Source organism: Salmo salar, chromosome 27, assembly GCF_965601325.2.
Source record: "Salmo salar chromosome 27, fSalSal1, whole genome shotgun sequence".
In the NCBI taxonomy this organism is placed as follows: domain Eukaryota; kingdom Metazoa; phylum Chordata; class Actinopteri; order Salmoniformes; family Salmonidae; genus Salmo; species Salmo salar.
The window spans coordinates 31,541,286-31,568,917 of NC_138317.1; the positions used below are offsets into that span (position 1 = coordinate 31,541,286).

At 42.6% G+C, this 27,632-nt stretch overlaps 1 protein-coding gene and 1 non-coding gene across 2 annotated transcripts in view; both read right to left on the reverse strand.

The window, feature by feature from the left end:
• Positions 1-27,632, reverse strand: part of rftn1a (raftlin, lipid raft linker 1a) — a 45,087-nt gene that overhangs the window by 14,570 nt on the left and 2,885 nt on the right. Inside the window, exon 2 of the mRNA XM_014178386.3 lies at positions 20,236-20,387. Within this exon, the coding sequence (XP_014033861.1) occupies positions 20,236-20,383 (148 nt within the window). The 5' untranslated portion in view covers positions 20,384-20,387. The remainder of the gene's footprint in view (positions 1-20,235; positions 20,388-27,632) is intronic.
• trnaa-ugc (transfer RNA alanine (anticodon UGC)) lies at positions 11,862-11,936 on the reverse strand. The gene has a single exon. It is a non-coding gene; the product is annotated as a tRNA-Ala (tRNA).

Here is a 27,632-nt window from a genome sequence, read left to right on the forward strand (position 1 = left end):
AATGTATGAAATGTATGCATTCACTACTGTAAGTCGCTCTGGATAAGAGCGTCTGCTAAATGACTAAAATGTTATAGTTAGAGAGTTATACGGTTAGAGAGGGTTACGGTTAGAGAGGGTTACGGTTAGAGAGGGTTATGGTTAGAGAGGGTTATGGTTAGAGAGGGTTACGGTTAGAGAGGGTTACGGTTAGAGAGGGTTACGGTTAGAGAGGGTTACGGTTATAGTTAGAGAGTTTTATGGTTAGAGAGGGTTATGGTTAGAGAGGGTTACAGTTAGAGAGGGTTACGGTTAGAGAGGGTTACGGTTATAGTTAGAGAGTTTTATGGTTAGAGAGGGTTACGGTTAGAGAGGGTTACGGTTAGAGAGGGTTACGGTTAGAGAGGGTTATGGTTAGAGAGGGTGTAGGGTTAGAGAGGGTTACGGTTAGAGAGGGTTATGGTTAGAGAGGGTTATGGTTAGAGAGGGTTACGGTTAGAGAGGGTTACGGTTAGAGAGGGTTACGGTTAGAGAGGGTTATGGTTAGAGAGGGTTATGGATAGAGAGGGTTACGGTTATAGTTAGAGAGTTTTACGGTTAGAGAGGGTTACGGTTAGAGAGGGTTACGGTTAGAGAGGGTTACGGTTATAGTTAGAGAGTTTTATGGTTAGAGAGGGTTACGGTTAGAGAGGGTTACGGTTAGAGAGTGTTACGGTTAGAGAGGGTTATGGTTAGAGAGGGTTATGGTTAGAGAGGGTTACGGTTAGAGAGGGTTGCGGTTATAGTTAGAGAGTTATATGGTTAGAGAGGGTTACGGTTAGAGAGGGTTACGGTTAGAGAGGGTTACGGTTAGAGAGGGTTACGGTTAGAGAGGGTTATGGTTAGAGAGGGTTACGGTTATAGTTAGAGAGTTTTATGGTTAGAGAGGGTTACAGTTAGAGAGGGTTACAGTTAGAGAGGGTTACGGTTAGAGAGGGTTACGGTTAGAGAGGGTTATGGTTAGAGAGGGTTATGGTTAGAGAGGGTTACGGTTATAGTTAGAGGGTTTTATGGTTAGAGAGGGTTATGGTTAGAGAGGGTTACAGTTAGAGAGGGTTATGGTTAGAGAGGGTTACGGTTATAGTTAGAGAGTTTTATGGTTAGAGAGGGTTACAGTTAGAGAGGGTTATGGTTAGAGAGGGTTACGGTTAGAGAGGGTTATGGTTAGAGAGGGTTACGGTTAGAGAGGGTTACGGTTAGAGAGGGTTACGGTTAGAGAGGGTTATGGTTAGAGAGGGTTATGGTTAGAGAGGGTTATGGTTAGAGAGGGTTACGGTTAGAGAGGGTTACGGTTAGAGAGGGTTACGGTTAGAGAGGGTTATGGTTTCGGGAGGTCAAGTGTGTGAGCAAGAAATAAATCACAAGCTCTGTATGTAGGAAAGAGAGAAAGAGATACAGAGGGAAAGAGAGCGGGAGAGAGAGAGAAAAGAGACAGGAGTCAGAACGGAGGGCAGAGAGTGAGAAAGAGGGAGAGATACAGAGGGAAAGAGAGAGGGAGAGAGAGAGAGAAAAGAGAGAGGAGTCGGAACGGGGGGCAGAGAGAGAGAGAGGGAGAGATACAGAGGGAAAGAGAGAGGGAGAGAGAGAGAAAAGAGAGAGGAGTCGGAACGGGGGCAGAGAGAGAGAGAGGGAGAGATACAGAGGGAAAGAGAGAGGGAGAGAGAGAGAAAAGAGAGAGGAGTCGGAACGGGGGGCAGAGAGAGAGAGAGACAGAGGGAAAGAGAGAGGGAAAGAGAGAGAGAAAAGAGAGAGGAGTCAGAACGGGGGGGACAGAGTGAGAGAGAGGGAGAGAGACAGAGGGAAAGAGAGCGGGAGAGAGAGAGAGGGAAAGAGAGCGGGAGAGAGAGAGAAAAGAGAGAGGAGTCGGAACGGGGGGGCAGAGAGAGAGAGAGAGAGAGATACAGAGGGAAAGAGAGCGGGAGAGAGAGAGAAAAGAGAGAGGAGTTGGAACGGGGGGGCAGAGAGAGAGAGAGAGGGAGAGAGACAGAGGGAAAGAGAGCGGGAGAGAGAGAGAAAAGAGAGAGGAGTCAGAACGGGGGGGACAGAGTGAGAGAGAGGGAGAGAGACAGAGGGAAAGAGAGCGGGAGAGAGAGAGAAAAGAGAGAGGAGTCGGAACGGGGGGCAGAGAGAGAGAGACAGAGGGAAAGAGAGCGGGAGAGAGAGAGAAAAGAGAGAGGAGTCAGAACGGGGGGGCAGAGAGAGAGAGAGACAGAGGGAAAGAGAGCGGGAGAGAGAGAGAAAAGAGAGAGGAGTCAGAACGGGGGGGACAGAGTGAGAGAGAGGGAGAGAGACAGAGGGAAAGAGAGCGGGAGAGAGAGAGAGGGAAAGAGAGCGGGAGAGAGAGAGAAAAGAGAGAGGAGTCGGAACGGGGGGACAGAGAGAGAGAGAGACAGAGGGAAAGAGAGCGGGAGAGAGAGAGAAAAGAGAGAGGAGTCGGAACGGGGGGACAGAGAGAGAGAGAGACAGAGGGAAAGAGAGCGGGAGATTGAAGAATCCATAGACTCTAACCACTTCTGGGAAAATTGGAAAACACTAAACAAACAACAACACGAAGAATTATCTATCCAAAACGGAGATGTATGGATAAACCACTTCTCCAATCCTTTTGGCTCTATAACAAAGAACAAAGAGCAAAAACATATACATGATCAAATACAAATCTTAGAATCAACTATTAAAGACTACCAGAACCCACTGGATTCTCCAATTACATTGAATGAGCTACAGGACAAAATAAAAAACCTCCAACCCAAAAAGGCCTGTTGTGTTGATGGTATCCTAAATGAAATGATAAAATATACAGACAACAAATTCCAATTGGCTATACTAAAACTCTTTAACATCATCCTTAGCTCTGGCATATTCCCCAATATTTCGAACCAAGGACCGATCACCCCAATCCACAAAAGTGGAGACAAATTTGACCTCAATAACTACCGCAGGATATGCGTCAACAGCAACCTTGGGAAAATCCTCTGCATTATCATTAACAGCAGACTCGTACATTTCCTCAGTGAAAACAATGTACCGAGCAAATGTCAAATTGGCTTTTTACCAAATTACCGTACAACAGACCACATATTCACCCTGCACACCCTAATTGACAAACAAACAAACCAAAACAAAGGCAAAGTCTTCTCAAGCTTTGTTGATTTCAAAAAAGCCTTCGACTCAATTTGGCATGAGGGTCTGCTATACAGATTGATGGAAACTGGTGTTGGGGGTAAAACATACGATATTATAAAATCCATGTACACAAACAACAAGTGTGCGGTTAAAATAGGCAAAAAACACACACATTGCTTCCCACAGGGCTGTGGGGTGAGACAGGGATGCAGCTTAAGCCCCACCCTCTTCAATATATATATATCAACAAATTGGCACGGGCACTAGAAAAGTCTGCAGCACCTGGCCTCACCCTACTAGAATCTGAAGTCAAATGTCTACTGTTTGCTGATGATCTGGTGCTTCTGTCACCAACCAAGGAGGGCCTACAGCAGCACCTAGATATTCTGCACAGATTCTGCCAGACCTGGGCCCTGACAGTAAATCTCAGTAAGACCAAAATAATGGTGTTCCAAAAAAGGTCCAGTCGCTAGGACCACAAATACAAATTCTATCTAGTCCCCGTTGCCTTAGAGCGCACAAAAAACTATACATACCTTGGCCTAAACATCAGCACCACAGGTAACTTCCACAAAGCTGTGAACGATCTGAGAGACAAGGCAAGAAGGGCATTCTATGCCATCAAAAGGAACATAAAATTCAACATACCAATTAGGATATGGCTAAAAATACTTGAATCAGTCATAGAACCCATTGCCCTTTATGGTTGTGAGGTCTGGGTCCGCTCACCAACCAAGAATTCACAAAATGGGACAAACACCAAGTTGAGACTCTGCATGCAGAATTCTGCAAAAATATCCTCCGTGTACAACATAAAACACCAAATAATGCATGCAGAGCAGAATTAGGCCGATACCCACTAATTATCAAAATCCATAAAAGAGCCGTTAAATTCTACAACCACCTAAAAGGAAGCAATTCCCAAACCTTCCATAACAAAGCCATCACCTACTGAGAGATGAAGCTGGAGAAGAGTCCCCTCAGCAAGCTGGTCCTGGGGCTCTGTTCACGTTCACAAACACAAACACACCCCACAGAGCCCCAGGACAGCAGCACAATTAGACCCAACCAAATCATGAGAAAACTAAAAGATAATTACTTGACACATTGGAAAGAAGTAACAAATAAACAGAGCAAACTAGAATGCTATTTGGCCCTAAACAGAGAGTGCACAGTGGCAGAATACCTGACCAATGTGACTGACCCAAACTTAAGGAAAGCTTTGACTATGTACAGACTCAGTGAGCATAGCCTTGCTATTGAGAAAGGCCGCCGTAGGCAGACCTGGCTCTCAAGAGAAGTGCTATGTGCACACTGCCCACAAAATGAGTTGGAAACTGAGCTGCACTTCCTAACCTCCTGCCCAACGTATGACCATATTAGAGACATATATTTCCCTCAGATTACACAGATCCACAAAGATTTAGAAAACAAACCCAATTTTGATGAACTCCCATACCTACTGGGTGAAATTCCACAGTGTGCCATCACAGCAGCAAGATTTGTGACCTCTTGCCACAAGAAAAGGGCAACCAGTGAAGAACAAACACCATTGTAAATACAACCCATATTTATGCTTATTTATTTTCCCTTGTGTACTTTAACCATCTGTACATTGTTACAACACTGTTTATAGACATACTGTTAATTTTTATTGTTTATTTCATTTTTGTATATTATCTACCTCACTTGCTTTGGCAATGTGAGAGAGAGAGAGAGAGAGAGAGAGAGAGAGAGAGAGAGAGAGAGAGAGAGAGAGAGAGAGAGGAGTAAGAACGGGGGGCAGAGAGAGAGATAGAGGAGTGGGAATGGGAATGGGGGGGCAGAGAGAGAGAGAGCATTATTTAGATATTATAGTTAGAATGAAATAATAACACAGCAGCTAAATATGCTGCTGGTTAAACCGGAACTCATAGCCTCAAACCTCAACTTAACACTGTCTGGCTTTTGTTTAGTTCACACACACACAAACAAACTACATGTGCTTCGTTCTTCCAGAGGATATGTACAATAACTCTCCCACAGTGCAGAGTGTGTGTGTTCTTGTGTTTTCCTGTGAGAGTGTGTGCGAGCAGTCTTTCTCTCCTCTGGCATTGGGATAGCAGGGATTAGCTGTGATGTCAGTATTAATGTTTATAGCTACCAGGATCAGCTCCTGGTTGCTCCCATTACAGAACACAATGGAGAGAGAGAGGAGCCATCAGAACACAATGGAGAGAGAGAGGAGCCATCAGAACACAATGGAGAGAGAGAGGAGCCATCAGAACACAATGGAGAGAAAGAGGAGCCATCAGAACACAATGGAGAGAGAGAGGAGCAATCAGAACACAATGGAGAGAGACTGGAGCCATCAGGACAAAATGGAGAGAGACTGGAGCCATCAGAACACAATGGAGAGAGAGTGGAGCCATCAGAACACAATGGAGAGAGACTGGAGCCATCAGGACACAATGGAGAGAGAGGAGCCATCAGGACACAATGGAGAGAGAGAGAGAGAGAGTGGAGCCATCAGAACACAATGGAGAGAGAGAGGAGCCATCAGAACACAATGGAGAGAGAAAGGAGCCATCAGAACACAATGGAGAGAGAGAGGAGCCATCAGAACACAATGGAGAGAGAGTGGAGCCATCAGAACACAATGGAGAGAGAGAGGAGCCATCAGAACACAATGGAGAGAGAGAGGGGCCATCAAGACACAATGGAGAGAGAGCCATCAGAACACAATGGAGAGAGAGAGGAGCCATCAGAACACAATGGAGAGAGAGAGGAGCCATCAGAACACAATGGAGAGAGAGAGGGGCCATCAAGACACAATGGAGAGAGAGAGAGGAGCCATCAGAACACAATGGAGAGAGAGAGGAGCCATCAGAACACAATGGAGAGGGAGTGGAGCCATCAGAACACAATGGAGACAGCCATGGTATATCAGACCGTATACCACGGGCATGACAAAACATGTATTTTTACTGCTCTAATTACGTTGGTAACCAGTTTATAATAGCAATAAGGCACCTCAGGGTTTGTGGTATATGGTCAATATACCACGGCTAAGGGCTGTGTTGCGTTATGCATAAGAACAGCCCTTAGCCGTGGTATATTGGCCATATACCACACCTCCTCAGGCCTTATTGCTTAAATATACCATGAGATGCATTTTATTCTGAACAAAAATATAAACGCAACATGCAACAATTTCTATAATTTTACTGAGTTAAAGTTCATATAAGGAAATCAGTCAATTGAAATAAATTCATTGGGCCCTAATCTATGGATTTCACATGGTCAAGGGTGCACATAAGCCCACCCACTTGGGAGCAAAGCCCAGACAATCAGAATTCGTTTTCACCACAAAAGGGCTGTATTACAGACAGAAATACTCCTCAGTTTAATCAGCTTTCTGGGTGGCTGGTCTCAGTATATGACTACAGTATGTCTGTGTGTATGGAGTTTGTGCGCGTGCATGTTTGAGGTGTGTGTGTGTGTATTGAGGTGTGTGTGTGTATTGATGTGTGTGTGTAATGAGGTGTGTGTGTGTATTGATGTGTGTGTGTGTAGCCTGTCTGTATGCTTGTCATCCTCTCCCATTCCATCTCATTTGCATGGGCCTGGAGAGACACTAGGCTGAATAAATGAACTGAGGCACACAGAGATGTGTTAGCCATCTCATTCTCAATCTGTTCCCCAGATCATCATCTGGCCTGTTCTCACTCACACACACACACACACACACACACACACACACACACACACACACACACACACACACACACACACACACACACACACACACACACACACACACACACACACACACACACACACACATACACACACACACACACAGACACAGACACAGACACGCACACCAGTCAGTGGAGGCTGCTGAGGGGAGGACGGCTCATAATAATGGCTGGAACGGAGCAAATGGAATGGTATCACACACATGGAAACCATGTTTGATGTTGTTGATACCATTCCACTTATTCCACTCCAGCCATTACCACGAGCCCATCCTCCCCAATTAAGGTGCCACCAACCTCCTGTGATACCAGTGTTAGTGTACATACACAAGCATGCACACACACACACACACATCTACCACACATACTCATCACATGGAAACAAGCTTTTTTTCTAACATTAAATTCTCATACTAAAATCCTGAATCTATAGGGATTCAACCCACCTCCTATCTCCTCTTTCTCTCCCTCTGGTCATAATAACAGCTGGAGATGGATACAATATGATTGTGTCACTAAACAGTAATTTAGGCGTCATTATCTTAACACTCCTATTACACTAACCAGCAAGACACACACAACATATTAGGGTAATTCCCCTGCAGTGAAATAGGGAGAGGGTAGGGAGGAGTCGTTTCATTTATACGTTTACCACATTGGCTTTAAGAGGGCTATCATTCCGCTCTGCCATGAGAACACTCTCTGGAAGTTTACAATGCCAGGTTCTGCCAGTGGGAATGTTGGATACCCACTCCTCTTGACTCCGGAAGTGTTGACCGGTGGGACGGACGGAGGGACAGACGGAGGGACAGACGGAGGGACGGAGGAAGGGACAGACGGAGGGACGGACGGAGGGACGGACTTAGGGACAGACGAAGGGACAGACGGATGGATGGACGGACGGAGGGACAGACGGACGGACGGAGGAAGGGACAGACGGAGGGACGGACGGAGGGACGGACTTAGGGACAGACGAAGGGACGGACGGATGGATGGACGGACGGAGGGACAGACGGACGGACGGAGGGACAGACGGAGGAAGGTGAAATGTACAGTCCAGGTGTTAATCAGCAGGTCACCATTGAGAACCGCTACACTCCAGAATGAGAATATTGAATTCTGGAATCAGAATTATGAGTTATCAAGCTCAAGGTTCTCCAAATAGAACCTTGTGCTCCCAATACTCCTGTAATCCTGACTGGTGAGGGTCTGTGTGTGTCAAGAGTAAGTGGGGATGATTACTCCCTCCCCAGGACATATTATACCTCCTTGACATTTCCTCAGTATCTTTTAATGACTAGCAGAGTTGAGCAGAGATATATGTGCCAACCACTGACTATAAAATAATACATTACTGAAAGCCCAGAGTTTCCCACCGCTGAGGTATGAGACACACACAACGCTGAGGTATGAGACACACAGACACACACAACGCTGAGGTATGAGACACACAGACACACACAACGCTGAGGTATGAGGAAAGAGCCTGTGGGTTAGACTGCTGTTGGTCAGGGTTGTAACACACAGGATGCATCCCAAATGACACCCTATTCCTTACATACAGCACTACTTTTGACCAGTACCCATAATGCCTTGTATTTTTTATTTTACCTTTATTTAACTAGGCACGTCAGTTAAGAACAAATTCTTATTTTCAATGACGACCTAGGAACAGTGGGTTAACTGCCTTGTTCAGGGGCAGAATTACAGATTTTTACCTTGTCAGCTTGGGAATTTGATCTTGCAACCTTTCGGTTACTAGTCCAACGCTCTAACCACTAGGCTACCTGCCGCCATATGTTGGAAATAGGGTGCAATTTGGGAGGCAGACAATCTGTGGGGGTCGGAGTTTTGGAGCATTCGTTGTACAGGAAATGCTTGACTAAGTGCACCGAGTTCGGATGAACTGACTGAAAACACCCCAAGACATTTCTGTAGTCTAGAGAGTAGAATATTGCTCGGTCTGAATACTGACTACACCAGTCGCGTTTAGAATTCTATCAGTAAACCTCTTCATGCATTTTCTACAGAGCTTAATGTTAACACCTTACACACATTTTGATAGATTCACACAACACATGCGATCTCCTAAATCACTCATTCTGATACCTCAATATAGAATGTGTTTTGATAGCTCAATACATCATCTGTTTTGATAGCTCAGTATATCATCTGTTTTGATAGCTCAATATATAATCTGTTATGATAGCTCAGTATATAATGTGTTTTGAAAGCTACATTCAACAAACAATCTGAATAGCTGGATAAATCAAACTTTGGCAGCTATATGCATCTTGGTCTCTTGCACATATGGGCGCACACAAAAGATCCACACCGCCTGAAGTTTCTATTCTGATTGACCTGCTTTATAGCCTTCATGGTCGTCACCAGTCAGAATAAGAACTGTGTTTCTTTCTCTACAGTCTCTAAAACTCATCAGCTGACTTCAGAGCCCCAATGTGTCAGTTGAGGAGAGAAGCTTTAGTCACTGTGTGATCACACCTGACTCATTTTCCCACCCTCACTCTCCTCCTCTAACACCTTCTCGTGCCCACTCTTTTTCTCCTTCTTTAATGGCCTCTCCCTCCCTTTATTCACTCATGTAAATGCAATATGCAACAACTTCAAAGATTTTACTGAGCTACATTTCATAAAAGAAAATCAGTCAATTGAAATAAATTAATTAGGCCCCAATCTATGCATTTCACATTACTGGGAATACAGATACCTTAAAAAAAAGTAGGGGCGTGGATCAGAAAACCAGTCAGTATCTAGTGTGACCACCATTTGCCTCAAGCAGGGCGACACATCTCCTTCACATAGAGTTGATCAGGCTGGTGATTGTGGCCTGTGGAATCTTGTCCCACTCCTCTTCAATGGCTGTGTGAAAGTTTCTGGATATTGGCAGGCACTGGAACACGCTGTCGTACACGTTAATCCAGAGCATCCCAAACATGCTCAATGGTTGACATGTCTGGTGAATACGCAGGTCATGGAAGAACTGGGACATTTTCAGCCTCCAGAAATTATGTACAGATCCTTGTGACATGGGGCCATGCATTATCATGCTGAAACATGAGGTAAGTGAATGGCGCGACAATGGGGCCTCAGGTTCTCGTCATGGTATCCCTGTGCATTCAAAATGCCATTGATAAAATGCAATTGCGTTCATTGTCCATAGCTTGTGCCTGCCCATACCATAACCCCACCACCACGGGGCACTCTGTTCACAATATGGACATCAGCAAACTGCTCGCCCACACGATGCCATACACATGGTCTGCGGTTTTGATACCGGTTGGAGGTACTTCCATTTTTTTTCCAATGACGTTGGAGGTGGCTTATGGTAGAGAGATTAACATTCAATTCTCTGGCAACAGGTCTGGTGGAACTTCCTGCAGTCAACATGCAAATTGCACGCTCCCTCAAAACTTGAGACATCTGTGGCATTGTGTTGTGTAACAAAACTGTTCATTTTAGAGTGGCCTTTTATTGTCCCCAGTACAATGTGCACCTGTGTAATGATCATGCCATTTAATCAGCTTCTTGATATGCCACACCTGTCAGGTGGATGGATTATATTGGCAAAGGAGAAATGCTCACTAACAGGGATGTGAACAAAGTTGTCCACAACATTTGAGAGAAATAAGCTTTTTGTGCATATGTAAAATCTCTGTGATCTTTTATTTCAGCTCATGAAACATGGGACCACCACTATACATGTTTAATTTATATTTTTGTTCAGTGTATACATACATACATACATACATACATACAAGTATTCATACCCTTTGACTTAATCTACATTTAGGTGTGTTACAGCCTGAATTCAACATTCACCCATCTACACACAATACACCATAATGACAAAGTGAAAACATGTTTTTAGAAATCTTAGCAAATTTATTGAAAATGAAATACAGAATTCTCATTTACATAGGTATTCAGACCCCTAAGTCAATACTTTGTAGAAGCATCTTTGGCATCGATTACAGATGTGAGACTTTCCACACATAGATTCTGCAACATTTGCCCATTATTCTTCTCAGAATTCTTCAAGCTCTGTCAAATTGGTTGTTGATCATTGCTAGACAACCATTTTTAGGTCTTGCCATAGATTTTCAAGTAGATTTAAGTCAAAACTAAAACTCTGCCACTTAAGAACATTCACTGTCCAGTGTAGATTTGGCCTTGTGTATTAGGTTATTGTCCTGCTGAAAGGTGAATTCATCTCCCAGTGTCTGGTAGAAAGCAGACTGAACCAGGTTTTCCTGTAGGATTTTGCCTGTGATTAGCTCCATTCCGTTTCTTTTTTATCCTCAAAATTCCCCAGTCCATAAAGATTAAAAGCAAACCCATAACAGTGGCAGTCGCTGTCGTTTAAAATCAGGGAGGACAATCATTTTTTTTATGAGCATGGCCTCATTTCTAGATGACTGTCATTCATATTGGGGTGCCAGCTAGCCTAGTGGTTAGAGTGTAGGGCCAGAAACCGAAAGGTTGCTAGACTGAATCCCCGAGCTGACAAGGTAAAAATCTGTTGTTCTGCCCCTGAACAAGGCAGTTAACCCACTGTTCCTAGACCGTCATTGTAAATAAGAATTTGTTCTTAACTGACTTGCCTAGTTAAATAAAGGTTAAATGAAAAAATATATATATATTCCAGTCACCCAGCTCAATGTAACATTGACAGGTTTAGGCTACTACATGATACTCAACTTTTTCCTATACCCATCATGAGGTTGCTACAAACTAGCCTATGAATGAAAGTTTACAACGTAGGTGTACAGGTCGAGAGAAAATTTGTAGTAATCAAGGTGACACATTCAATACTACATTGCACACTCTTGCCTGCATCTAGCTGATCTACATTTTACATTTACATTTTAGTCATTTAGCAGACGCTCTTAACCAGAGCGACTTACAGTAGTGAATGCATACATTTCATACATTTTTTTTCTTCTTTTTTCTCCGTACTGGTCCCCGTGGGAATCGAACCCACAACCCTGGCGTTGCAAACACCATGCTCTACCAACTGAGCCACACGGGACCACAATGATCTAGAGTGCAATCATTAGTCCAGCGTTTCCCAAACTCTGTCCTGTGGACTTTGTTTTTGCCCTAGCACTACACAGCTGATTCAAATAATCAAAGCTTCATGATTAGTTGATTATTTGAATCAGCTGTGTAGTGCTTTGAAGAAAAAAAAACACATGTACCACATGGGGTCCCCAGGACCGAGTTTGGGAAACCCTACATTAGTCCAACAATTGCAAACGAGGGTTTCTATTGGACAAATTCAGGTATGTTTATACCCATTCCGTTCTGTTTGCTTCCGTTTAGGATACTTAAAAAAATAAAATCCAATGGAGTCGGTGGAATGTATACACCCCTGATCACACGCAAACACAGTTCCCTTTCATTGCAGCCACATACAAACAGCATGATCACTTTGTTCATTTAACAATTCCTTCTCGCATCTACGCGCTCTCCTTCTCTCACCTTTTCCCTTCGCTTGTGGACTTCAGTGCACAACACATCAGCTAATTGTGACCAGGCAAAAAAACTTTCCAAGCCAAACCGTTATATCATAACCACTACACACAGCCTACATCATTGTCAACATAGCTACTAGAATTAACAAGCTAGTAAACCCCCTACAATCATGCAGTGCAGTGTACAGGCAGCAAGCAGTTTAGCAGTTACACCGGCGAGCCCCTGGTTGCAATAAATTAATAAAACCAAAAACGTACCTTGACTTGGAAAAGTTCCAGTGTGGATAGCCATAGCCTGCTAGCTAACATAGCATCCTTCTATGTTTGAGCCGGGTGTTTGAGTAGGCTAATCTAGCTAGCTGCATTCGCTATCTCTTGCTTCTCTTTCATTTTAATTAGAAACGTATAATATCTGAAAATGTAGCTAGACTCTTACCTGTATAAATGAATAAACGCTTCATGGCAACGTGTCTTTTCCATTTGATTTGTAGCTAGCTGCAGCTTGTTTGACCAGTTGTGTCAAGTCAATCTGGTTCAAAATGGCCGTGTGCAGAAAGTAGTCCATCACAAATAAAGTAATAGTGCAAAAATGTCTTGAATACAAAGTTTTATGTTTGGAGCAAATCAAATACAACACATTACTGAGTACCACTCTCCATATTTTCAAGCATATTGGTGGCTGCATCATGTTATGGCAGTGGAGGCTCCTCAGACGAGGAAGGGGAAGTGAAACATTTCAAAAAGTGAACCATTAAAGTTACCTTTTTTAGATAAAACTATTCTAAATATATATAGCTAGCATTGCAGTGCATAAAATGTGGTGAGTAGTAAACTAAAAGAGAGAAAGACAATAGTTGAACAGTTTTGAACAAATTCAAGTGAAAAAAATACGACGGAATATAGCTAGCTCTCTTTATTCTCGAAGAAATGCATTTGTTCAAAACTGTTAAACTATTGTCTTTCTTTTAGTCAACTACTCACCACATTTTATACAATGCAGTGCTAGCTAGCTGTAGCTTATTCTTTCAGTACTAGATAAATTATCTGATCCTTTGATTGGGTGGACAACACATCAGTTCATGCTGCAAGGTTTTAGGACATCCTCCAGAAGTTGTCATAATTACTGTGTAAGTCTATGGAAGGGGGTGAGAACCATGAGCCTCCTCAGTTTTGTATTGAAGTCAATGTACCCAGAGCAGGACGGAAACTAGCTGTCCTCCGGCAACGCCACGGTGCTACCCTACAGAGTGCTGTTGAGGCTACTGTAGACCTTCATTGCAAAACAGTGTGTTTTAATCAGTTATTTGGTGACGTGAGAATATTTAGTATAGTTTTATCTAAAAAGGCCATCTTTAATGTTTCACTTCCCCATCCTCCTCTGAGGAGCCTCCACTGCCATGAGATGATGCAGCCACCACTACGCTTGAAAATATGGAAAGTGGTACTCAGTAATGTGTTGTATTGGATTTGCTACAAACCAAACAGAAAAGACACACTGCCATGAAGCGTTCATTCATTTATACGGGTAAGAGTCAAGCTACATTTTCAAATATTATACGTTTCTAAATTTGTCAGAAAGTTGTTTTCATTGCAAGTTAAAGCGTACTGTTAGCTAGGTCAAACATTAGCTTGCTGGCTCGCTAGCTAACGTTACATGTATGATCTGTGTAGTAATATTATTAGTATCTCAGAAAGACATTTGCATTGCTAGTTATAGTCTAGCTAGCTAATATTGAACTGATTTAGTTAGCTTTAGCTATCTGCAGATTTCTACTACATCATTTCATGCATGGTGGCTCGCTATGACAATCCATTTGTACTTTAGCTATGGGTTGGGATTATGGTTCATTGTTTAGCTAGCTAGCTACATGTCTAAATAAAAGACTCCACTTCACCAGATTACATGACCGATCAAGTTAGCCAGGTTTGTCTGGGGGTGATTACAGCCATATATTGTATTTCATGTCTAGACAATAGTGACCCATCCACTTAGCTAGACATGACCTATCGATTTAGACAAGTGTATCTGGGTAATCTAATAATTCTAAAATATTTTTTATCTGGACACATTCTAGTTTTGATATTGCTGTAATACAAATATGCAAGTAACCATTTCACAGTACCATTTAAACCTTCTGTATCCTGTGTATCTGACATATCAACGTTCATTTTATTTGATATAGTGTGTGTTTACCAGACACGGCGATGTGAAGAACAACACGACCTGCACCAAAGTCAGATTAGGATATGGGCCAAGGATTAGATAAAGTGTATTTTAACCTGGAGTTTTTCCTTATTGTAGACTACTGTTTTCACCACTTTTAGTCTTGAAATCTTTGGTTGTTTACTACACTACCTTACTCACTCTGTTTAGCACATGTAACATATACGTTTTGCAAATTCTTAAAATATTGTCCATTTTGGAAATTCGAACATAATACAAATTGTAATTAGTAACATATCATACTAAACGGAGAGTCTCGGATTACGTACAGAATATTACGAAATGCTCTGAAATCAGGTTGCAGAGACTGAGTGTATTGATACACCATCCAAAGTGTAATTCATAACTTCACCATGCTCAAAGGGATATTTATTGTCTGTTGATTTTTTCATCCATCTACCAATAGGTGCCCTTCTTTGTGAGGCATTGGAAAACCTCCCTGGTCTTTGTGATTGAATCTGTGTTTGAAATTCACTGCTCGACTGAGGGACCTTACAGATAATTGTATGTTTGGGGTACAGAGATGAGGTAGTCATTAAAAAATCATGTTAAACACAATTATTGCACACAGAGTGAGTCAAGGAAACGTATTTTTATTTAACTAGGCAAGTCAGTTAAGAACAAATTCTAATTTACAATGACGCCTACCGCGGCCAAACCCGGACGATGCTGGGCCAATTATACACCGTCCTATGGGACTCCCAATCACGGCCGGTTGTGATACAGTCTGGAACCAGGGTCTGTAGTGACTTATTATTATGGGACTTGCACATTTCACTCCTGAACTTACAGTTGAAGTCGGAGGTTTACATACACCTTAGACAAATATATTTAAACTCAGTTTTTCACAATTCCTGACATTTAATCCTAGTAAAGATTCCCTGTCTTAGGTCAGTTAGGATCACCACTTTATTTTAAGAATGTGAAATGTCAGAATAATAGTAGAGAGAATTATTTATTTCAGCTTTTATTTCTTTCATCACATTCCCAGTGGGTCAGAAGTTTAATTAGTATTTGGTAGCATTGCCTTTAAATTGTTTAACTTGGGTCAAACGCTTCGGGTAGCCTTCCACAAGCTTCACACAATAAGTTGGGTGAATTTTGGCCCATTCTTCCTGACAGAGCTGGTGTAAATGAGTCAGGTTTGTAGGCCTCCTTGCTCACACACGCTTTTTCAGTTCTGCCCACAAATTTTCTATAGGATTGAGGTCAGGGCTTTGTGATGGCCACTCCAATACCTTGACTTTGTTGTCCTTAGCCATTTTGCCACACATTTGGAAGTATGCTTGGGGTCATTGTCTATTTGGAATACCCATTTGCGACCAAGCTTTAACTTCCTGACTGATGTCTTGAGATGTTGCTTCAATATATCCACATAATTTTTCTTCCTCATGATGCCATCTATTTTGTGAAGTGCACCAGTCCCTCCTGCAGCAAAGCACCCCCACAACATGATGCTGACACCCTCATGCTTCACGGTTGGGATGGTGTTCTTTGGCTTGCAAGCCTCCCCCTTTTTCCTCCAAACATAACAATGGTCATTATAGCCAAACAGTTATATTTTTGTTTCATCAGACCAGAGCACATTTCTCCAAAAAGTACGATCTTTGTCCCCATGTGCAGTTGCAAACCATAGTCTGGCTTTTTTTATGGTGGTTTTGGAGCAGTGGCTTCTTCCTTGCTGAGTGGCCTTTCAGGTTATGTCGATATAGGACTTGTTTTACTGTGGATATAGATACTTTTGTACCTGTTTCCTCCAGCATCTTTACAAGGTCCTTTGCTGTTGTTCTGGGATTGATTTGCACTTTTCGCACCAAAGTACGTTCATCTCTAGGAGACAGAATGCGTCTCCTTCCTGAGCGGTATGACGGCTGCGTGGTCCCATGGTGTTTATACTTGCATACTATTGTTTGAACAGATGAACGTGGTACCTTCAGGCGTTTGGAAATTGCTCCCAAGGATGAACCAGACTTGTGGAGGTCTACAATTTTTTTTCTGAGGTCTTGGCTGATTTCTTTTGATTTTCCCATGATGTCAAGCAAAGAGGCACTGAGTTTGAAGGTAGGCCTTGAAATACATCCACAGGTACACCTCCAATTGACTCAAATGATGTCAATTAGCCTATCAGAAGCTTCTATAGCCAAGACATCATTTTCTGGAATTTTCCAAGCTGTTTAAAGGCACAGACCCACTGGAAATGTGATACAGTGAATTATAAGTGAAATAATTTGTCTGTAAACGATTGTTGGAAAAATTACTTGTGTCATGCACAAAGTAGATGTCTTAACCGACTTGCCAAAACTATAGTTTGTTAACAAGAAATGTGTGGAGTGGTTGAAAAACGAGTTTTAATGACCCCAACCTAACTGTATGTAAACTTCCGACTTCAAATGTATTTAGGCTTGCCATAACAAAAGGGTTAAATACTTATTGACTACAGACATTTGAGCTTGACATTTTTTATTAATTTGTAAAAATTTCGAAAAACATAATTCCACTTTGAATTCATAAGGGTATTGTGCGTAGGGCAAAGATTAAAACAATCACAATTTAATCACTTTTAAATTCAGGCTGTAACACAACAAAATGTGGAAAAAGACAAGGGGTGTGAATACTTTCTGAAGGCAGTATAAATATATATATACACAGTACCAGTCAAAGTTTGGACATACCTACTCATTCATAGGTTTTTCTTTATTTTTTACTATTTTCTACATTGTAGAATAATAGAGAAGACATCAAAACTATGAAATAACACATATGGAATCATGTAGCAACCATAAAAGTGTTAAACAAATCAAAATATATTTTATATTTGAGATTCTTCAAAGGAGCCACGCTTTGCCTTGATGACAGCTTTGGTACACTCTTATTACACTCTTATGACACACACATATATATATATTTATTTTTTTATTGACCAGAAGGCCTTCAAATAGGGGGGCCGCCAGTTGTCCATCCCTGCTCTATGCATTGGAGGAGAAAACGTTGAATCCAAAGCCAAGCCCATGTATCTGAGTGAATTAACAATTGTGACTAGATATAGATAGTCTCTGAATGGAAATGAGTAGACAGACATGGTTATTTATTTTTCATTACTGTGTGGGAGTCATGAAGTCACACAGGGAGAATAATATTATTAATGGAAACTAAATTGAATTAAACCGCACATTTGACCGTGGCTTCTCTTCAATGTCAGCCTGAGAGACAGACCGATTCCTCACTGGACGCATGCACACACACACTGTTTCTTTCACACACACCATATCTCTGTCTCATACACACATGCGTCCACACACACAAATCCCATTGCTGGGAATGAAGTCTCAATCTTCACAAACAATCAGATAATCCTTCAGGAATCCTTCGCTCGCTCTCTTGGTCTCTCTCCATGACACACACACAAAAATATGTACACACACAAAAACAATACGGAGAGCATCTTCCTTTATCCCCTCAGCAGAGCACTGCTATGCAGACGTAAGGAGCTCATGTGGCATCAAGGAATTGACCATATAAATGACCTGCCTGTCTGTCTAGAGGCAAGATGACAATACTCCCTAGCCTGAAATCTAGTGTGTGTGTGTGTGTGTGTGTGTGTGTGTGTGTGTGTGCGTGTACGCACTAAAGTGAGGTTGAGTGTATGCATTTCGCTACACCACAAGCATTTCGCTACACCCGCAATAACATCTGCTAAACACGTGTATGTGACCAATACATTTGATTTGATGAGTTGAGGTTTTTTTATGTGTGTGCACGCATTTGCGTCTACAGTACAGCATGGTCATGTGTGCTGCTCTAAGCAGCCTCCCATCCAGCTCATGATAAGCTTAACAGAAATGGAGGAGGCTGAATCCAGAGCTGTTGTCTGGTTGGTCATGACTTCCTCTGCTAGAGTTCCAAATGGTGCCCTAGTGCTTTTATAGTGCACTATAAAAAGCAACCTAGTTCCTGTTGTATATGGAATAGGGTGCCATTTGGGATGCAACCACTGTCTGTATTGGGCTGGCTGCTGAATGTTCTGAGTATGTAGCAAATTGAACAACTGACTGACTCAACTTCCTGTATCCATTCCTAAATACAGTGTGAGGGAAAGTTCATTTTAACATGGACAAAGTGACGTTTAAAAATCCAGAAACATCTCCCTTTATCACACCCTCCCTCTCTTCCCAACTCTCTCTTTTCACTCTCTCTGCACAATCTCTTCTGTTCTGTCACAATAGCAGAATTAGTATATTTAGAACCCAGCAGCCTCATGGGACTTCTCATCAAACACTCCCAAAACACTGCTGCGCAAAACACACACACACACACAAAGACACACACACTTCATCCCCTAAACACTGTGCAAAACATCAACTACAGTACTCTCTCATCTCCCTCTCATTTTCAGAGGTAGGAAGAGGGCGTGGATTAGTCTGAACTGTACAGCTGAATCTTTGGTACTGTGGGATGCCTACTCACACAGAGATTATCTTGAAATATCCACCCTGGTTACAAACCTTGGTCTTAAAGAGCTACAGAATTCCAAAATAGACTTCTAGCCACTTCGCATACAGTGGGGTCTGAAATTATTGACGCCCTTGATAAAGATGAGCAAAAATGACAGTATAAAATAATTTGAATACCGAGCTATATTGTATGCTAAAAATGTTTGGATATTATATTATTTTATACTAGTACAATTCCTCAGCGAAAGACAGGTCATCATTCTAAATAAGAATTTGTTTTGTATAAATAAAGGTGAAATTAAGGTAAAAAAATACATTTCAACAAGTACTACCTTTTTTCTCCTAAAAAGGTAGGAGTCAAAATGATTGACACTCCTGTTTTAATACCTTTAATTACCTCACCACGTGAGGATAAAGCCACTGAGACGTTTTTTTCTGTTTTATGAGTTGGAGAACACATTGGGAGGGATCTTAAACCATTCCTCCATACAGAATCTTTCCAGATCTTTGATATCCGTCTTCTGTGCATATGGACAGCCCTCTTCAATATAAACCACAGGTTTTCAATGGGGTTCAAGTCCGGAGACAGACGGCTATTGTAAAATGTTTATTTTGTGACCAATTAACTATTTATTTGTGGATTTGTATGTGTACTTGTGGTTATTGTCTTGCAGGAAGACCCACTTGTGGCCAAGTTTCAGCCTCCTGGCAAAGGCAACCAGGTTGTTAGCTAAAATATCCAGGTACTGGGTAAAGTTAATGATGCCGTTGACCTTAACAAGGCCCCAGGACCAGGGGAATCAAAATAGCCCCATAACATCAAAGATCCACCACCATATTTTACAGTAGCTATGGGGTTCTTTTCTGCTCATGCATTCTCATTTCAATGCCAAACCGACCACTGGTGTGCGTGGCCAAAGACCTCTATTTTCATGTCATTCAACAAATGTAAACGCTTGGAGTTTGATAAATCTCATTGGCACATGGATTGGAATATACCAGTGCTTTGGTCAGGTGACATATAGATCTGGATAAATCAAATGGATTCCTGTCTAATCCTTCATGATGACTAGGGGTCGAATTGGAATTCACTACTGGAGCTAGAAGTGTGTGTGTGTGTGTGTGTGTGTGTGTGTGTGTGTGTGTGTGTGTGTGTGCGCGCGCCTGTCCGTATTCCCTACCTTCCTTCCCCAGCAGGAAGTCCAGAAAGTGGTAGGTGTAGGCCACGCCCACCTTGGTCTCCACCTGTGGTCGTCGGAGGGTGGAGTAGATCTTCCCAGGACTCTTCTCCTCCCCAGTCCTCCGCAGCTTAGGAAGCCTGCAGCCCATCCCTCTGCAGGGAGAAAGAGATACAGAGGAGGGAGATTGAAAGGAAGAGAGAAAGCCAGGTAAGAAAGAGAGAGATGAAGAGAATGAGATGGAGAGAAAGAGAAAGAGAGCAGGAGAGAGAGAGGAGTTTGATTGAAAGGAAGAGAGAAAGCCAGGTAAGAAAGAGAGATGAAGAGAATGAGATGGAGAGAAAGAGAGCGGGAGAGAGAGCGAACGGAGAGAGATGGAGAGATGGAGTGAGGGAGGGAAGAGAAAAATAATTAGCATAAAGATAAACTTGTTTCTAAATATAAACCCGTCACAGGTGTTGCATTATAGTATTAAACCCTGCCTCTGTCTGCCGTGAGAAACTATGGGGGATAATGTGTCACAACGCACACACAGCTCGCACACACACAACCATGAACACGTACACACACCAATAATACAGGAATATGAATGTGTCAACCATTACATGGCTGGTGGCCTCAGATACGGGCATCCGCTAATCAAATCTGGGTGATTGGGAGTGACATGTTTGATCAGAATGAATTAAAGCAGAAATGAAACTCAGATTTCCTGCCCTGTCGACCATGACAACATTGACACTGGAGCAGACGAGAACAGGAAAGGAGGGGGACAGGAGGGAAGGTAGGGAGGAGGAGGAGGGGAAAATAATGCAAAAATAAGGAACTAGGGAAGAGGAGAAGAGAGGAGATGAGGGTCAGAATGAAAAGGAGAGGAAATAGAGGAAGAGGAGAAGAGAGGAGATGAGGGTCAGAATGAAAAGGAGAGGAAATAGAGGAAGAGGAGACGAGAGGAGACGAGGGTCAGAATGAAAAGGAGAGGAAATAGAGGAAGAGGAGACGAGACGAGATGAGGGTCAGAATGAAAAGGAGAGGAAATAGAGGAAGAGGAGACGAGACGAGATGAGGGTCAGAATGAAAAGGAGAGGAAATAGAGGAAGAGGAGACGAGACGAGATGAGGGTCAGAATGTAAAGGAGAGGAAATAGAGGAAGAGGAGACGAGAGGAGACGAGGGTCAGAATGAAAAGGAGAGAAAATAGAGGAAGAGGAGACGAGACGAGGGTCAGAATGAAAAGGAGAGGAAATAGAGGAAGAGGAGACGAGACGAGATGAGGGTCAGAATGTAAAGGAGAGGAAATAGAGGAAGAGGAGACGAGAGGAGACGAGGGTCAGAATGAAAAGGAGAGGAAATAGAGGAAGAGGAGACGAGACGAGATGAGGGTCAGAATGAAAAGGAGAGGAAATAGAGGAAGAGGAGACGAGACGAGATGAGGGTCAGAATGAAAAGGAGAGGAAATAGAGGAAGAGGAGACGAGACGAGATGAGGGTCAGAATGTAAAGGAGAGGAAATAGAGGAAGAGGAGACGAGACGAGATGAGGGTCAGAATGTAAAGGAGAGGAAATAGAGGATGAGGAGACGAGACGAGATGAGGGTCAGAATGTAAAGGAGAGGAAATAGAGGATGAGGAGACGAGAGGAGATGAGGGTCAGAATGTAAAGGAGAGGAAATAGAGGAAGAGGAGACGAGAGGAGATGAGGGTCAGAATGAAAAGGAGAGGAAATAGAGGAAGAGGAGACGAGACGAGATGAGGGTCAGAATGAAAAGGAGAGGAAATAGAGGATGAGGAGACGAGAGGAGACGAGGGTCAGAATGTAAAGGAGAGGAAATAGAGGAAGAGGAGACGAGAGGAGATGAGGGTCAGAATGAAAAGGAGAGGAAATAGAGGATGAGGAAAAAGAAAATGAGTAAAAGAAAGGATGCAAGGAAGTAAAGGAGGAGACAGGCGGAGGAGAGGAACAGAGTAAGAGAGGGTTTAGAAAGGAGGACAAGGAGGTCTGAGGAAACGGGACAGAAGAAGAGGAGAGGAAGAGAGGAGCGGATGATCCGAAGTCAGTTGGGTGGAGTGGAGCGTCGTCAGGCTAATCCCTTGTGACAGTGTCGCTACGATATGACCGTCTCCGCGGTTACCGTTAAAATCCCTGTCAGATACGGCTGGTTAGAGCCGCAAGGAGAAGACAGTGTGTGTGTGTGTGTTAATGTGTGTGTGTGTGGTTTAAGTCACACTGAGCCAACACAGAAATATGTGACACCTCTGACTGTGTGTGTTAATGCGCGTCTTTGTTAACGTGTGTGTGTGTGTGGTTTAAGTCACATTGAGCCGATACGGAAAGGTGTATGACAACGCTCAGGTGAGTGTGTGAGTGTGTGTGTGTGTATGTATGTATGTATGTATGCATGTATGTATGTGTGTGTGTGTGTAATGGGGACTAATGCAGCCAAGCCGGGTGTGTAAATGTGTGTGATCAATGTGTATAATGACACCAAGTCCCTTTAGACCCACAGCAGCACAGACACAGACATTAACGCAACTAACGAGTCAAACAGACTGCATCGTCACAGATTTACACAGACATTAGCGCAACTAACGAGTCAAACAGACTGCATCGTCACAGATTTACACAGACACAGACATTAACGCAACTAACGAGTCAAACAGACCGCATCGTCACAGATTTACACAGACACAGACATTAACGCAACTAACGAGTCAAACAGACCGCATCGTCACAGATTTACACAGACACAGACATTAACACAACTAACGAGTCAAACAGACTGCATCGTCACAGATTTACACAGACACAGACATTAACACAACTAACGAGTCAAACAGACTGCATCGTCACAGATTTACACAGACACAGACATTAACACAACTAACGATTCAAACAGACTGCATCGTCACAGATTTACACAGACACAGACATTAACACAACTAACGAGTCAAACAGACCGCATCGTCACAGATTTACAACAAATAGCCTAATTCACTGGTGGTGACGAAGTGTGTGTCTCCAGCAGAGAGTAACATGATCTGAAAGTTAAAAACTTCCAATGAACAACATAATGGATGCGTTTACATAATTCATCTTCCCCCTCTTCCTCCAGACTGTTTTCTCCCCTTACTCATTCAGGTACATTCGTGGAGAACATGCCTACATTTTCATTAAATATAAGAGGAAACTATGAGAGACAGAGACAGAGAGACAGAGACAGAGACAGAGAGAGAGAGAGAGAGAGACAGAGAGAGAGAGAGAGAGAGAGAGAGAGAGAGAGAGAGACAGAGACAGAGAGAGACAGAGACACAGAGAGAGAGAGAGACAGAGAGAGAGAGAGAGAGAGAGAGAGAGAGAGAGACAGAGAGAGAGCGAGACACAGAGAGAGAGAGAGAGAGGCAAGAGAGCATATACAGTAGGTATACATGTTGAAAGTATGGGAGAGAATGAGAGGGGGGGGGGGAGAAACCTCCAGACTAGTCGACAAGCATCATCGCACAGAGACGGGTCGTTTCAGCAAGCCATGACACCCAACATCTCAGATTGTTCTGAAATACTTTATGTAGTTAGAAACAGATAAATTAGTAGCTAGAAACAGATCAGTGTTACAGAAAAATTATTTTGATGAAATATTTATCTAACGAATGCAGATATGCATCTGTTGGTCACAGATCTTTTTTTTAAGTAAGGGCGTGGATCAGAAAACCAGTCTGTGTCTGGTGTTAACACCATTTGCCTCATGCATCTCCTTCTTGATCAGGCTGGTGATTGTGGCCTGTGGAATGTTGTCCCGCTCCTCTTCAATGGCTGTGCGAAGTTGCTGGATAGTGGCAGGAACTGGAACATGCTGTCATACATGTCGAACCAGAGCATCCTAAACATGCTCAATGGGTGACATGTCTGATGAGTATGCGGCCCATGGAAGAGCTGGGACAGGAATTGTGTACAGATCCTTGTGACATGGGGCTGTGAATTATCATGCTGAAACATTGAAGTGATGGCGACGGATGAATGGCATGACAATGGGCCTCAGGATCTCATCACGGTATCATGTGCATTCTAAGTTCCATCGATAAAATACAATTGTGTTCGTTGTTCGCAGCTTATGCCTGCCCATACCATAACCACACCGCCACCATGGAGCACTTCGTTCACAACGTTGACATCAGCAAACAACTCTCCCACACAACGCTATCCACGTCATCTGCCATCTGTCCAGTACAGTTGAAACCGGGATTAACCTGTGAAGAGCACACTTCTCCAGCATTCCAGTGGCCATCGAAGGTGAGCATTTGCACACTGAAGTCGGTTACGACACCGAACTGCAGTCAGGTCAAGACCCTGGTGAGGACGACGAGCATGCAGATGACCTTCCCGTAGATGGTGTCTGACAGTTTGTGCAGAAATTCTTCAGTTGTGCAAACCCACAGTTTCATCAGCTGTCCAGGTGGCTGGTCTCAGATGAGGTGAAGAAGCTGGATGTGGAGGTCCTGGGCTGGCGTGGCTACACATGGTCTGTGGTTGTGAGGCCAGTTGGACATACTGTCAAATTCTCTAAAACGACATTGAGGCGGCTTATGGTAGTTAAATGAACATTTAATTATCTGGCAACAGCTCCGATGGACATTCCTGCAGTCAGCAGCCAATTGCACAATCCCTCAAAACTTGAGACATCTGTGGCATTGTGTTGTTTGATAAAAGTGCAAATTTTAGAGTGGCCTTTTATTGTCCCCAGTACAAGATGCACCTGTGTAATGATCATGCCATTTAATCAGCTTCTTGATATGCCACACCTGTCAGGAGGATGGATTATCTTGGCAAAGGAGAAATACTCACTAACAGGGATGTAAACAAATTGTGTGCGTATGGAACATTTTGGGAATCTTTTATTTCAGCTCATAAAACATGGGACTAACACTGTACATGTTGCGTTTATATTTTTGTTCAGTATATAAGTAACATCATTGAGTTACACAACCCATTTTTATATTTTAGGATGGTTTGGACATAAAGTGAAAAATGCTAATATAGTCACATTCAACTCGCATTGGATTTGTGACAAAAATACTAAAAAGCATTTGAAACATTGGCCAGGTAAACAAAACCAAAGCATGGGGTGCTGTCATACCTGGTCCATAGCAGTGTTCATTTTGGCTCAAATCTTGGTCCAAGTGCCCAAGTCTGAGTCCACATTAACTCAAAATAAAGTTATTTACACAGTGAGATAGTGTAGTGGCAAGAGGAATTTAGTCAATAAACTGAACAAGGTGTAGCCTTAACAAATGGTTAATGGTCCGGTCCGCAAGAAGCCTAGTTTTAGACCGGCCCGCAATATGTTTTATGAATGTAAAATGTGGCACACCAACGCACAAAAAAAAACTTTGCACCAGTATTATGTGTCATATCTTTGGAACTGTAATCTCTCAAGCCCTTTTCACTAAGAAAAAGAGGGAGACTTGGCTACTTTGGCTACAGAACCTGGCTATGAAATGCAGTAGGGAACGTGGGAAGTTTGGGCGAGACTACAAATTCAAAGACGCCCTACTTTTCTATACTCAAGGGAGGGAAAAACATGGCTAGACTGTTGTTTTACTATTAAACTCTAGACTGCTATTGTTTTTACTTTCATGAAGCAGCTTGTGTTTCTTAACCAGGGTAGCTAACTAGAAGGCTGGTGGTGACTGGTTAGCTATGGCGAAGCAAGTGAGTCACCTACGCGATGTGTATAATTGGAAGCGGAGCCTGTCTGCCCACACTCATCGCTTGCTCCCCGCAGCTCACCAGCTGATGTAGGGTGTGTGTGTGTCTCGGGTGTGGCGCGTCGTTCCCACTACTGAACACAACTGCGCTGTGCATCTGTGCTGCTAATATTAATTTTATTAATATTATTATTTTATATTTTATTAATAATATTATTAATATTATTAACAGTCCACTTAGAAGTCTGATTTTAGATACAGAGAATTTTGTCTTGTCTCGTTTTAGTAAACTGAAATGAAAAATCTTTTTCATTAAGTTATAGTTTTTTCTGGGTCTATTTAGTCAGTTATAGTCTCGTCATTTGCAACTGAAAAATAGGTTTGATGAATATTTTAGTCACTATTTTTGTTGACAAAATTAGCACTAGTCCATAGACCGCTTACAGGGTAAGAAAACCAATATGTAATTTTGTAATTTGGGTGAACTACCCCTTTAACAATGTGGCGGATTCTTAAAAAAAACAATAACCTACTAGCAGGAACAGCACCATCTAGTGGTAAGAACGTGGTAATATCAGGATGTAGGAAGGGACATAAACCCAACAACTTCAATTACTAATTTCTCTGATCAGGGGAAAAAAACATCACCAAAATCACTGAGAATACATTCCATAGGGTGAAGAAACAATACTCAGAGCCACAGCTCCATAACTTGATGTTGAGATTTACATTTTACATTTTTAGTCATTTAGCAGACACTCTTAACCAGAGCGACTTACAGTAGTGAATGCATACATTTCATACATTTCTTTTCCGTACTGGTCCCCCGTGGGAATCGAACCCACAACCCTGGCGTTGCAAACACCATGCTCTACCAACTGAGCCACACGTGACCTGTATAGGATTGGCGTGGGGTGTGGTTCTCTGGTTGGCTTTTGACAATTTCTTTGGAAAAAATGTAAGTCCAAATCGGATAAACCGTCTACCCGAAACGTTTGACCCAAGTTAAACAATTTAAAGGCAATGCTACCAAATATTAATTGAGTGTATGTAAACTTCTGACCCACTGGGAATGTGATGAAAGAAATAAAAGCTTAAATAAATCATTCTCTCTACTATTATTCTGGTGATTCTAATTGACCTAAGACAGGGAATTTTTACTAGGATTAAATGTCAGGAATTGTGAAAAACTGAGTTGAAATGTATTTGGCTTAGGTGTATGTAAACTTCAGACTTCAACTGTACATAAAATGCACAGTTTGAGCTACTCCAGGAAGTGATGTTGCAGGCTAGCTCAGTGCCGCCCCCTCTCACTGAGTAACTCAAGTTGAACGCCGACTGGGGTACTGCAGACTGCCATTAGCAACAAAATTATCCTTATAACTTCTTCTGTGTGCGAATTTAAATTAATACTTTCCAGGACATACATCTGCTGTATTAGAAGCAATTATATTGTTACCATTATTTTCTTTAAAAAAATGGTTTATTTACATGAAGATTGCCATTATCCCATTCACTATAATGGGGGATCCTGTTTTCTGCAAACAATGCCTGCAGCACTGCGGTCGGCCTTGAACTGCTGTGGCTTCAATGAGGGTGCAGTCGTTCTCCCCTTGTGTAGACAGATGGTAGTGGGGGCCTTCTGTTCACTTCTCTTATTGCTCTAGCAGCAGAAGAATGTCCCCTGCTGAGAATGCTTTTCCCAT